This window comes from Panthera tigris, chromosome D2 (genome assembly GCF_018350195.1).
Source record: "Panthera tigris isolate Pti1 chromosome D2, P.tigris_Pti1_mat1.1, whole genome shotgun sequence".
NCBI classification, from domain to species: domain Eukaryota; kingdom Metazoa; phylum Chordata; class Mammalia; order Carnivora; family Felidae; genus Panthera; species Panthera tigris.
In genome coordinates, this window is record NC_056670.1 from 51,789,136 (window position 1) to 51,802,802 (window position 13,667).

Here is a 13,667-nt window from a genome sequence, read left to right on the forward strand (position 1 = left end):
CTGGCAGGGTTAAGATTTTGAAACCTAGGCAATCTGCCTCCAAAGCCTACTTCTGATACAAACTACCCACCCAAACTTGGGCAAGGAATTTCACATATTGGGATTTCAATTTCCTCCTCTGGAAAATAAACAGAATGGTAGAATAGGTATTCTTAAAAGTCCCTTCTAAACTTCTCTGGACAAAAATCCACATTCACTACACATAGAAAATATCTCTGCTTTAGTCCTTTTACAGTCCCAAGCTTCTCTGTCTCATACAAATACAGAATGATGCATATTTAGAATTCCCCCAGTGGAGTGCCTCACTGTTCCTGAGCCAGTTAGCGGAAAGTACATGATGCCAAGAGGCATCAGCCAGACAGAGAGCCTCACTAGATAGTTCCATAACTAAGTCCCTTTAAATGGAGCCCAAAGCGAACCTGACTTAAAATTAATTCTACCTGACAGCACTAATGCTACAGGGAAGTTAAGGACACACATCAACAAAATTAGCCAAACCTTTAGACTAGAGCTATGTCACGATACCGCTCAGGACCTCAGTTTCCTTATTTACAGAAATGAAATGGCTTTTAGATACAAGTAAACCCAAAGGAAGAAGCCACCCCAACTCAGGGAAACCAATCGACTTTGTCAGAATTGAGGGAAGGGGGTAAGGAACATCTAGTTTGGAAAACCACATTCAAATACAGTTATTGCTTTTATAATATAAACCACAGAAGAAAGCTCCGGGGAAAAAAAAAAAAATCTATTGTGTTGGTTGGCAAAAGAGGGTGAAGCAGCACTGAGGGGATATGGATTTCAAAAATACATATTAAGATACATTACAATAGATCACTGTTGCAAGCCCCTTTTAGCTGAGAGTCTGTAAAATAAAGTCTCTAGGACTACTTAAGATATTTTCTCCCTTGGGGCGCGTGGGTGGCTCAGTCGGCTGGGCATTCGACTTCGGCCCAGGTCATGATCTCACGGTTCATGGGTTCGAGCCCCATCAGGTTCTGTGCTGACAGCTCAGAGCCCGGAGCCTGCTTTAAATTATGTGTCTCCCTCTCTCTCTGCCCCTTCCCTACTCACTCTCTGTCTCTCAAAAATAAACACTGAAAAAAAAATTTTTTTTAAAGATATTTTCTCCCTTTCACAGAAAAATGATTTAAATAAATGCACAGACATATAAAATTCTAAACACAAAACTCAAGGTGTTTTTAGTTTTTTTAAACATATGTGATATACTTAACTCAAGTCTTGTAATATTCCAACCCAAAACCAAAGAACAACCAGGTTACTCCTAATTTGGTTCTACTATTGCTTCAAAATACTGAAGCTCCATTTTAAGTAAGACAAAGAAGTGAGACATAAAGTCAAATCTTTTGGCCGTCGTTGCCTACTCAACAGCACCACTACGGATGAAAAGACAAACCAAAGTCAAACCAGTCTGTCTGGCTCTCATTAGCATAGCCTGTAAATGACTGGCAATCCATACACTACTTGTCATGAGTAGTGTCATGAGTTTGAGGGAAATTTTATGGATTTAATCTCTCCCCAGTCCTCATTTCCAGAGACAATTATCAAAAGCTAGTTGTATTCATATTCAACTCTTAGAAAAAGATAAATGATGTCTACACCATCAGCTCTCACCCCTAAACGTTCCTATCATATTTCAGGTTAACTTCTAAGACTGGACTTGGATAGGGAGTGACAGAGGAACTGTTAGAAAAAGGGCTCTCCTACCAAATGCGGCCTCCCTGTTCTATCCCCTCACCGCAAAAATAAGCACATAGAGAAATTCCAGAAAGCAGATTCCTCCTTTTCTTTACCAAACTAATCCCATCTCGCAGTGTCTCTTCATTTTATTAAAACAAACTTTAGAACAATGGAAAGAAATACACCTTAATATCAAAATCCTCCATGCCTAAAGGACCTCGGTGAAAATTTGTCAAGATCCTTTCTCATGAAAAACTCTCATACACACAACTTTCATGAATCCCCTTGAACTGTCAAGGTTAAAAATCCTTGCTCTGGCCTAGAGAATCATGTGCTTCTCAATAACCCTATCTCCTCCTTCATGGATGGGAGCCACCCCAAACATCACATCTGAAACGTAAAGAACAAAATGAAGGCTCCAATTGCACCTGATGCTTTCTACCTCTGTCAAATGTCGGTTCTGCCATTTTTCAGCAATGCTCAAAGCATTTGTTTCATTTCCTTGACCACCCAAATTGGGTCTTGTCCAAACCCCTCCTCTCTCCTTCCTTTCTTCTTTTCTTTAACTGAGCCTAGAAGCTTATAGCCAAATCAATTTGTAAATGAAGGATAAATGTTTGCCTGAGAACAAAAGCTCCCAGTGAACACTCACCCTCACCACCCCTTTTCCAACTCAAGATGTTCAGGACACTGCCAACTAACTGATGTGGTCGTGGGCTGGATTAGAAAACAAGAACAGAATAAGGACACTCCATTCAACCTTTTTGTCTGGGGCATTTCCTGGGTTTTTCACTGGTATTTAACACCAAGACACAAGGCTCATTTTTCATTAAAGTTGCAAGACTTTCACTCTGCCCAGTTTCAAATGGTGTAATTGATCTGCATTGTCTTCTTAAATAACCCAACTGAAGGACACTGCAGCTTTAAATATTTCAGTGCTAGCTAGCAAATAGACTCCATTGCAATATGGCTCTGAAGGTCGCGTCCTATTGTCTCTTTGCTCTAGAAAAACAATGTCTAAGTCTTTCTTCTAGGTAACATCGGAAGAGTTACCCCTAGAATTTCCATTCTCCCAACTGGGTCCCTAGAGGAGTTCGCGAGTTTATTGGAATCTCACACTCATAATTTTCCCGGCAGGGGCAATATGCTGATTGCTATTAATGATGCCAGCACCTTAGCGAGACATAAACACATGTGTTCACATTAGTTTAATTGAGCATATGCAACTGTCTGAAATAGCACCACTCAAGGGCTGTTAACCTCTTTAAGAGTAGGCCCAGGGTAGTTTAGGAGTGGATGGCTTTCAGGCGGCACTCTGAACCCAGGTTGCATAACCTGAAATGTGTAGCTACTTAAAATGACAGGAATCTCAGTCTACTCATCCTGGGACCATGCCAGCACCTTGCACCTTTACTTGTAAAATAAGGTCAAAATAAGAGGCACACGCACGGTGAAGGAAAAAATAAACCAAAAGAAAAAGGCCCTTTTCTATCTTATCAGGGCGCTTAAATAGGATTCCTCAAGCAGTCACAATGTTCCCCCACCCTTGTCCCCGGAACTAGAGCAGCCCCGGTGAAATGGAGGCTTTGGAAGGGGAGAAGGGAGCTGGACATCGATGCCTTTTTTTAAAGAACAAAAATCAGTGGACGATTAAATGGCAGGGAAGAAGGGGCAAAGAAGCGAGGTAGAAGGTGTGTGCAGGTGCAATGGAGCATTACCTGAAATGGCAACAGATTGTTACCATTATCCGTCCGGAAAGCGTTATCCTCCATCCAGGACTTGGAGGTGAGCGGGGCCGCGCGGGGGAACTTGGGCGGCGCGATCACATTGCTGGAGAAGGGCTTTTTGAGCGGCGAGATGGGGTTGAGCGGTGAGGGCACCCCGACACCCACGCCCACGCCCACGCCGACCGCCCGGCGAGGGTCCCGGCCAGCCGGCAGGCCGCCCCACGGGTTGGATGGCGCGCTCCAGGCGGCGTTCACACTCTGGTGCGTGTTCCAGCTGGACGAGGCGGACGAAGCGGCGGCTGCGGCTGCGGCGGCTACTGCAGCCGAGGACGAGGACGGCTTGCTGGTCATGATGGGCTGGTGGCCGTACGCCGCGGCAGCACTTCTCTGCGTGTAGGGCGCCTGGCTGGGGCTGGCGGGCGAGCGGCGCTGCTGCGGGGGTTGTGCCTGCGGGGGCTGCGCGGGTTGCGCGGGCTGCGGCGCCGGCGGCGGCGGCTGCTGGTGGTGCTGGGTCTGCGCCAGGCCGATCTGCGGAGAGAAAGTGCCTCCGAAGACTGGGTTGACGTGGTGCGGGAAGTTCTGGAAGAGCATGGTCCCGTTGACTGGGGTGATCCCCTGGAAGAAGCTGTCCTCCACCGCGTTCGTGGTGCCCGTGGACCAGGTGCTGCCGAAGGACGGCGACAGCGACGCGCCCGGCGCCGCGGGCTCCTGCGGCGGCGGCGGCTGCTGAGGGGGCTGGTGGAAACTCAAGCCCGGCAGGAGCGGCGATTCCATCTGCATCTTGTCAGGACCGTTGGGGGCCGGCGGGGCCGCGGCGGGACTGAGGGCCGGCACTGCGCTACTGTCCTCCGGCTTGGGGGTCTCTGAGGAGAGGGGCGTGGACGGGGCTTCGGCTGCGCTGGGTTCGGGCTGGGGCTGCTGCTGCTGCCGCTGCTGCTGGGGCTGGGGCTGGGTTTTGCTTTTGTCCATCAGTAAATCATCCTGCATGGTTTGCGCAGCTGAAACGGGAAAAAAAGAGAGACGCGTTATTGTTAATGTGATCGTTAATGCCCCTCGCTAAAGCGGGCGGGTGTTGTACTTGCGAAAATCCAGTGCCACCGCTACTAGCCAATTGCAATGCAAATCCATAATCTCCCATTTAGAAGAACAGGTCGGGCTGGGAATGGGGGCGGGAGGGGGGGGCTCGTGCAAGGTCTCTAAAAATACTGTGAGAGCGTCTTCACCCTTTCTGATGTCTTGGTTCCTTTTCTGTATTAGTGAGAGATGTGCTTATAAGACAGAAAGACAGCAATTTCGCCACGTCTCTTTTCCCTTCACCGGAACTCAGAGCGTTCACCCTGCAATGAGAAACTGATTCTGGTTCCTGTTTTTTCCCAAGCACCACCCTCCCCCAGTTATTTGCATACGTCAATAAATACTGCTGCGTCCTTCAGCAAGGTTAAAAAGACACCGCACACGACCCTTTCTTCCCCCTTCCCTGCTCCGCACTTTAAAGAAACAGCCGTCTTATCCCTCTTGATTAGCAAACTGCCTTCTTGCGTTGATAATTGTTTGATTTAGCAGCAGCGAACCGCGAGGGAGGAAATCCTTGGCATTTGTTAGGAGGAGGATTCAGCTGCACAATCATTCTCTGGCCTCCCAGTAGCTGCAGCTACTCCATTTTGTTAGGAGACATAAAAAACCACCGTTTTAAAAGAGGTAAAAAAAAAAAAAAAATCTGAAACGTTCGTGTTTGCTTCGTGTTACTCCAAGGATTGGAGTTTTTCTGCTTATTCTCCAATCTTCTTGTCTCCAATTCTGTCACACAAGAAATTTCTTGGCTTCTCAGTGGTTCAGGTCTCAACAGGAGCCTGAGAATTTCTGTGCAGAGTGGAGAAATGTTCTGGTTGGGTTTGAGGTCAGAGAGAGAGAGATAGAGAGAGACAGACTGACAGTGAGATGGGGTAGGGGCGGAGCTTTAAAAAAAAAAATCCCCCTGAGATTTAAGTAGAAAGTCAAGATACTTATGAGGTTGCCAGATTTTCATTTTTGAATCCTCCTGATGCTGCCTTGGTCACAAGACTTTGGCAAATTTAGAATCCATTCTCTTATCACTGGTATTAGCAATGAAAGATTATGGTTTGAAGACCCTGAATTATGTTAGCAAAAGCGTTAAAAATAGCATAGTACAAAGTCCCAAATTCTCATACGTTGTAATTATAGTGCATTGCCATCACTGCTTCATTTAGCCATATAAGGAGTGTATGGTATTTTCCATCTCTCATAGAAGGGCTATATTCACCTCTGCCATACAGCCTGTTTTCCCATTCAAGGATGAAAATAGTAATCACTCAAAATCAGGAGATTTCCATACACATAGTTATCACTGAGTTAGTCTGTCCTTTAGAACATATTAAGTGTTTTAAATATATGAATATTAAGTGCTGAGACTCTGAAAACAAATATTTTGAGATGTTAAAGAAGCAAATGACCAAACATACAATTATTTTTAGATGATGATTCAGTATAATTGCAACAAAGTTATTAATATATATATAATGCAGTTACTTAATTAACTCAGATACTTGGGAAGCATCTTTCTCAGAACACTTGTGAAAGGACATTCAGATATACACAGAAGCTCTGCCTTTGGACATCCTCATGATAAATGTTATAAAATAAATGTATTGGAAAATGGAGATGCCACCTCTGTTAGCCATTAAGCAAAATATTCAGATCAAGAAATGGAATTAAAAGTTCTATTTTATTAAAAAACTATCTTTAAAATGGTTACTCATTCATTTTAAAGTTTCATACACAGTCAAAAAATAGTGGGCTGAACGAAATGCTTCATAGCCACCTTACTCTCTACTCTTTCCTCCCCTTCAACCCCCCCCATAAAAACCCAGCCCAATATACCTCACAAATTGTCAGCTACTACCAATAAAACCTACATAAGATTGATTTTATGTTTCTCAGGTCCCTTGGTCTAAAACAATGGCTTTGATCTGTATTGTAAAATACCACACAAAGAGGCAAGCAAAGCTTGGATTCACAACAGCACAAAGTTCTACCGCTGCCAAAGAAAATGGACATAGAAAGACATTTTCAGACTTGGTTTAAGCAGTGCTGCAGTAAACCATTATAATCTGGGGTCTGAGTTGCTTCCAGTGGGCTAGAATCGTCTTTACAATAGCCATATCATCATGGCTGAAATATGCATTTGATTATAATTTTAATATTCAGCTTTTCCGATGCTTGTATTGATGCTTTCTGTAATGCCTTCAGTTTAAACTACATGCTCTTGATAGAAAAATTAATGCTGTACTATATAGCAAAAAAGCTAAAAAAGTAAGCTGGACTCAGAATATTTTATAATATACAATTAATATATTTATTGAATTAAAATTTTTTTTATCATACCACATACCAGGAACACCCATTTCTCATCACAACACTCCTTAAAGATATAAATTTCACTTTCTGCATAAATTCATTCTGTCAAGGTCAAGACCCATCTTTAATAAATAAGACGCTTTTAAACAAAAGGAAAGCAATAGATTAAGATAACATTTACAAAGTTAACATACAGTGTCTCTCGGCAACTGCTCGTATAGTTTGTTTGGGTGTGTTTCTTTTTTTCTTTTTTCTTATTTACAGCAAAGTCCGAGAAATAGATACCTCCTTCCCCTCCCCCCACCACACACACAATAGATCTTCCTTCACATGCAATCACCCAATCTCAAGTAACAAATTCTTAGCAGCAGTTACCTTTGAGTGTCCAGTTTTTAAGGATCGATAAAATTAAAAAGTGTACAGTATTTATTTTCTTCTTTCAGGTTGATTATGTGACCGCTCTGGCAAAAGCACTTTGACAACTGTAAGAGGAGAGGGCATGCGCGCACAAGGAACTGTGGGGGCTGAAGTCCTTCACTAGGTACTCTGCCTGATTTAAGCACGTTCCGCCAAGGAAAGGAGGAAGCCTCGAAAATACTGATTCCAAGGGGAAGAGGTTGTGCTCGGATTACGTTATATTTTCCTACCAATCTGAATCACAAATTGTTGAAATGAAAAGGGAGAAAAATAAATTGGTTTGTCAACTTGATTTAGGAAGCCAGGTTAAAAGAGAAACTGAATTGAAGGACTCAAAATAAATGAACCCATCAGAGCTACCTTAAATGGTATTAGCATGGTGATGACTGGGTAGCCAGCAATAGGAACCCTATCCGAAGAAAAGAGATTGGGATGGAGAGGGCAAGGGGAGGGGAAACTACTAGGAAAAGATAAATGCTTAAAATCTGACCATCCTTAAAAAGAAACATTTTAATATTACAGAATGAAAAATACCTTTATAAATATGATATTAACCATGGAGATCAGGTAAAAATAGGTTTCAGTCACAAATTTTTGACATCCACCAAGATTTCTTTGTATTTGAGTTTTCGATGAAGGCATAAATCACTTACAATTCTACTTGACATGCTCTGAATCAACTCACCTCATTATTTTACTTGTCAAAATGAAAGTTTACTTTGCATTATTCATACAATGATCAATCAAATAAAATTCAACTCTTTTAAGCTAAGACAATATTTGGTGAAATTTTAAAAAATAATTTGAAATTTAGTGTTTCATTGCATAGGGCAGTGACTTCTTTATTCAAAACAAAAAGTAAATACAGTTTCTATTTTTCAAATCAAGATTTTTTTTGGGGGGGGGGGTATACTTTTTCTATCTTAGCCTTATGACTCCAAGGCTGGAATCTCACAGCATATTAACATCAACTTTTATTATCCATAGCTTCTGAGAGCAATAGTTCAACTACCAGTTTGCTCACGTAGGCAGAAGATATTATTTCTTTGGGATTTGGTTCAATGCCATTCACCCAAGGGGTTCAGAGTAAATGTCAGTTGATGACTATACTGATTGAACTTGGAACTAAAAATATTAAGCATCATTTCAAACTGTCTTAATTCTCTATTTCCTTTCTTCACCAATTAGAATTATAGTATTACCAGAGACTACTAATTTGTAGCATTAGTGGTCTTTGTTTCTAGTTATTTCTAAGGAAATAAACAAAACAATTTAAGAGGAAAAAAATTACTGTGAATCAACCTGTGAAAAGCTCTTTTTAAAAGAACTAAATGGCCTTCTTATTCCTACCGTGAACTTATTTTATATTCCCCATTTTTTCTATTCCTCTACTCTCCTAAAGAAAGCCTTACTTCTGCCAACATGCTGTATTTATCATTTGCATTACAGAGTCTGTCAGGATCACTCAAGGTTAATCTTATTCCTGAAGACTTCCCTTCCCATACCAAACTTCTATGTTTTCAAGTACTTCAATTAAGTAAAAGAAAGTTCCCTCATAAAATCGTTACGAAGACTTATTTAAAAAAAAATAGACTTTAAAATTATTAATGTCAAGATTTTATAGGTAGTAATTATTTTTTTCAAGTTTATTTATTTAGAGAGAGTGCAAGTGGGGGAGGGGGAGAGAGGGAGAGGGAGAGGGAGAGGGAGAGGGAGAGGGAGAGAGAGAGAGAGAGAGAGAGAGAGAGAGAGAGAAAGAGAATTCCAAGCAGGCTCCACACTGCCAGAGCAGAGCCCGATGGTGGACTCAAACCCACAAACCATGAGATTATGACCTGAGCCGAAGTTGGATGCTTAACCAACTGAGCCACTCAGGTGCCCCTATTGGTAGAAATTCTTAAGTTATTCAGGTGTGCTTGAAAGTGGTTTACATGGGCATTTATTAATCCACCTGACCACAAGTGAAGGTCTAATAATAATTCACACAATAAAGAAAAATAAACTTTGGCCCCTGACCCTCGATAAATGGCAATCAGTAATTAGCACTGCCCACACTTAATGTAATTGTATTGTATTTGAAAATGAAGTAATTCCTGCTCTTCCTTTCCTAAAATAAGCATTCAAATCTAAAAAGAAAATGACTCAAACAAAAATGCCAAGGTGTAAATAAATACCAAACAAATAATAAATTATAGAAGGAGCCCCAACAAGAAAAAAGAGCTTCCCTACTGAAATCCTATGTTTTATTTAACCAGAAAGAAAGCACTGTCTAAAATTTTGTCTTCAGATCACAGTGCTTAACCATCTGTTGCTTTGAATGGTCATGGAAGGCTGTCAAAATAGAGATTGCAGAGTTAACTCATTGAGATATACATGGATCAAATACATCTTTCTAAGCTTTCTTCCATTCCTACACTACTCACATCTGTACTCAATGTAGTACATGTGAGTCCTGGGTAATTGGTGGTTTCTCCAAAGACGTTTGCAGAATGAATGGATGAATAAATAAATGAACGGATGGATGGATGGATGGATGGATGAAATATAGTTTTTGCTTATCTAAAACAACCAAGATTTGAGTAAGCATTAAATTATTCTCCATTTAGAACAGCAATTACTTTTTCATCATGAGGAGTATGCAGATCATTTGATTATCATCATGAAATAACATTCATTCAGCTCTAATTGAACAGGAAACTTTGTTCCCATCTAAAAGTTTACAGTCTAATAAAGACACACACCTCACCTCTCCACAGAAACTGCTTCATTAAGTTCTCAATAGTACTCAGAGCTAAATCCAGTGGATGTTTTGTCAGTCTTTATCTTGCTTGATCTTGCAGTAACACTGACATAACTGACCATAATTGCTGGATATATCTTCCCTTTGCTTCCTTCATGCCATCTTTGGTTTTCTCACATGTAGGGTTATGTGCCCTCTAGCATATGGGTGCTCTCTCTCACTAGCTCTCAATCTTCTTTGCTAACTGACTTTAAATACTGAGTTTCTCAGGGTCTAGGCCATTTTCTTTTCTTTTTAAATTATTTTAATGTTTAGAGACAGAGTGCCAGTTGGTGAGGGGCAGATAGAGAGAGAGAGAGAGAGAGAGAGAGAGAGAGAGACAGAATATGAAACAGGCTCCAGGCTCTGAGCTGTCAGCACTGAGCTCAACCCAGGGCTCGAACCCATGAACCGTGTAATGATGACCTGAGCCAAAGTAGGACGCTTAACCAATGGAGTCACCCAGGCGCCCCTACCCTAGGCCAGTTTTTTTTTAATATTTTAAATTTTTTATTTATTTTTGAGAGAGACAGAGTGCGAGCAGGAGAGGGGCAGAGAGAGAGGGAGACACAGAATCTGAAGCAGGCTCCAGGCTCTGAGCTGTCAGCACAGAGCCCGATGCGGGGCTCAAACTCAGGAACTGCGAGATCATGACCTGAGCCGAAGTAGGACGCTTAACCAACTGAGCCAGCCAGGCACCCCTCTAGGCCATTTTTTCATCTCACTCTGTGAGTGGCTTTCCCAACTATAACAAAAGAACCAGGCTTATCCTATTGACAGCTATATTCCCAACATCTATCACTGTGCCTAGCACATAGTAAATAGATATTCAGTAAATATTTGTTAGATTGGGATGACTGGGTGGTTCATTCCGTTAAGCATCCAACTTTGGCTCAAGTCATGATCTTGCAGTTCATGAATTCAAGCCCCACATCAGGCTCTGTCAGCCCCGCTGACAGCTCAAAGTCTGGAGCCTGCTTCGGATTGTGTGTGTGTGTGTGTGTGTGTGTGTGTGTGTGTGTGTCTGCCCCTCCCCCACTCACGCTCGGTCTCTCTCTCAAAAATAAATAAAAACATTAAAATTTTTAAAAAATATTTGTTGGATTAAAGTTACATTTATGTGCAAAGGGCCAAGAATGCCAAAACAACCTAGATGGCAAAAATAATATACCTAGAGGACTTACACTACTAGATATCAAGACTTATAAAGCTATAGTAATTAGGCTACGGTTATTGGCACAAGGATAAGCAAAAGACACACGGAATAAAATAAAAAGTCCAGAAACAGATCCACATATGTATGGTCACCAGATTTATGAAAACAGTAACACTGCAGTATTGAAAGGAAGTTTTTTTTCAATAAAGGATATTGGAGTCAACTGAATATCCATATGGAAAAAAAAAAAAAGACTTTCACCTTTGCCACACCATACACAAAAATCATTTCCAGATGGATTGTAGGCCTAAACGTAAAAGGTAAACAATAAAGCCTTTAAAAGAACATAGGAGAATATTTTCATGAGGTTGGAGTAGGCAACAATTTTAACAGGTCACAAAACCAATAACCATAAAGGAAAAATTTAATAAACTAAACAAATTAAATTAAGAACATCTGTTTACCAAGGACAGAATTAGAGTGAAAACTCTTGGACGGAGAGAAATATATGCAATATGTATATTTTTCAACAAAAGACTTAGAATATATAAAGGACCCTTACAAATTAATAGTAAACATCTCAAAGAAAAAGACAAGCGACTTCAACAAAAGACATTCAAATGTTCAAAGAAAGTATATGAAAAAAGTACATGATTACCTCACTAATCATCAAAGAAATACAAAATAAAACCGGAAACGCTAAAATTGGAGAAGGCAGATAATGCCATACCTTAGCACAGATGTGGGAGCAACTCAAACACTGCTGGCAGAAGTATAATTTAGTATAGCTATACAACCACATTGCAAAACTATTTAGCAGGATCTACTAAAGCAAACATTCACATACCTTAAAACCTAGCAATTCTGCCTCTGGATATATAGCCATCAGAAATGCAAACATATGTTCACCAAAAGACATGTTCAAAGCAGCATCAATCAGAAATAACCCATACCTGGAGACAACACAAATATCCATCCACAATCAAATGGATAAGTGAATTTGTGATAGATTCATATAATGGAATATCATAAGGCAAAGATAATGAATAGACTCTAATTCCATAGAACACAGATGAACTGCATGCATACAATGCTGAGTGAAAGAAGCCTAACAGGGCAAAGTACATACCATATGATTTGATTTATATAAAGTTCTAAAAAAAACCTAATTTATGGGGGCACCTGGGTGGCTCAGTTGGTTGAGTGTCCGACTTTGGTTCAGGTCATGATCTCATGACTCATATGAGTTCCAGCCCCACATCACATCAGGCTCTGTGCTGACACCTCAGAGCCTGGAGCCTGCTTCAGATTCTGAGTCTCAGTCTCTCTCTGCCCCTTCCCAACTTGCACTGGCACTCTCTCTCAAAAATAAATAAACGTTAAAAAAAAATTTTTAATAAATAAATAAAAAGAATTTTAAAAACTAATTTATGGATTAGAAGTCACCATAGTAGTTACCTCTGTAGAGAAATAATGATTGGTAGAAGACATAAAAAGGACTGCAGAGATGCTGGTGATATACTGTTTTCTTGAACTGGATGTTGTTACACAGGTGTATTTATTTTGAAAATTCAGAAAACCGGACATTTATAATATATGCACTTTTCTGTATTTTTGTTATATTTCCATTAAATTTCTAAAATTTACATATATACTTGTAAAGATTGACTATCTTCTCTAAGTTAAAGAGAAAAAAATAGCACAATATGGCCAAATAAAAAAAGGAGCCTTAAGTCTAGGTCATGGAGCTAGAGAAATAAATGGGGGACTCCCTACATGCCAGGACTGTCCCTACGGGTGCTACATGCAAAGATGAAAAAATCCAAAGTCCCTTGACTTCAAATACCTCGCAACCTAAGGAGGGAAAAGTAATTTTGGTCAACTATGGTAAATTAGATATCCTCTAGGTAACCTAGAAAGATTTTAAGATTGTTAAAGCCCAAGGCAATTTATAAGCAGGAAATCCACATCCTCTGAGTGAGGATCTATTAAGCAATTCTAGCTCAGACTAAGTTTGAGAACATAACAAGAGAAAAGGGAGCAAAAAGGGAGCCTGGTGAGCCAGATGTGGTTTGGTGGGCAATCTGGAGAGCACCTGGAGTTCTTTATGTTTCTTGCCTCTCCATTAGCTTTTGGTTCATGCATTCATCAACAATTTTATGAAAGGCCTCCTAGCTACAAAGTAGCAATTCCAGAACTTCACCTGCTTTTTTTTATTGATCTTGTAAGAGAAAACTGAGGCCATTAGACAGTAATGCCCTCAATTTCTCAGCTGCCTAGCACCAAGACCCTCCCCCTACCCCCTTCACAAACTTATCTGTAGTCCCCTCCATACTTCCTTTCCTTCTATTTCAGAGGAAGCTGAGTTCCCCTACAGGTCCACAATTAATCACTCCACCTGTAGTCTAGAGCTTATTCCTTCTAGTTTCCTTGAGACCTAGTTCATTAGTTTATTATTCCCAACATTCTCCATCCCATTCACGACAGGGTGTTTGAAAGAAGCCCCTATATCCCA

The 13,667-nt window shown here is 40.8% G+C and overlaps 1 protein-coding gene across 7 annotated transcripts in view; it reads right to left on the reverse strand.

Moving 5' to 3' along the window:
- Window positions 1-13,667, reverse strand: part of CPEB3 (cytoplasmic polyadenylation element binding protein 3) — a 188,558-nt gene that overhangs the window by 150,448 nt on the left and 24,443 nt on the right. For 5 of the 7 annotated variants that reach the window (XM_042960999.1, XM_042961003.1, XM_042961002.1 and 2 more), the window contains one exon: window positions 3,417-4,423. In XM_042960999.1, coding sequence (XP_042816933.1) covers window positions 3,417-4,412 — 996 coding nt within the window. In that variant the 5' untranslated portion in view covers window positions 4,413-4,423. Of the gene's footprint in view, window positions 1-3,416; window positions 4,424-4,648; window positions 4,763-13,667 lie in introns of all 7 variants that reach the window. The other 2 variants (XM_042961001.1, XM_042961000.1) reach the window with 1 other exon arrangement.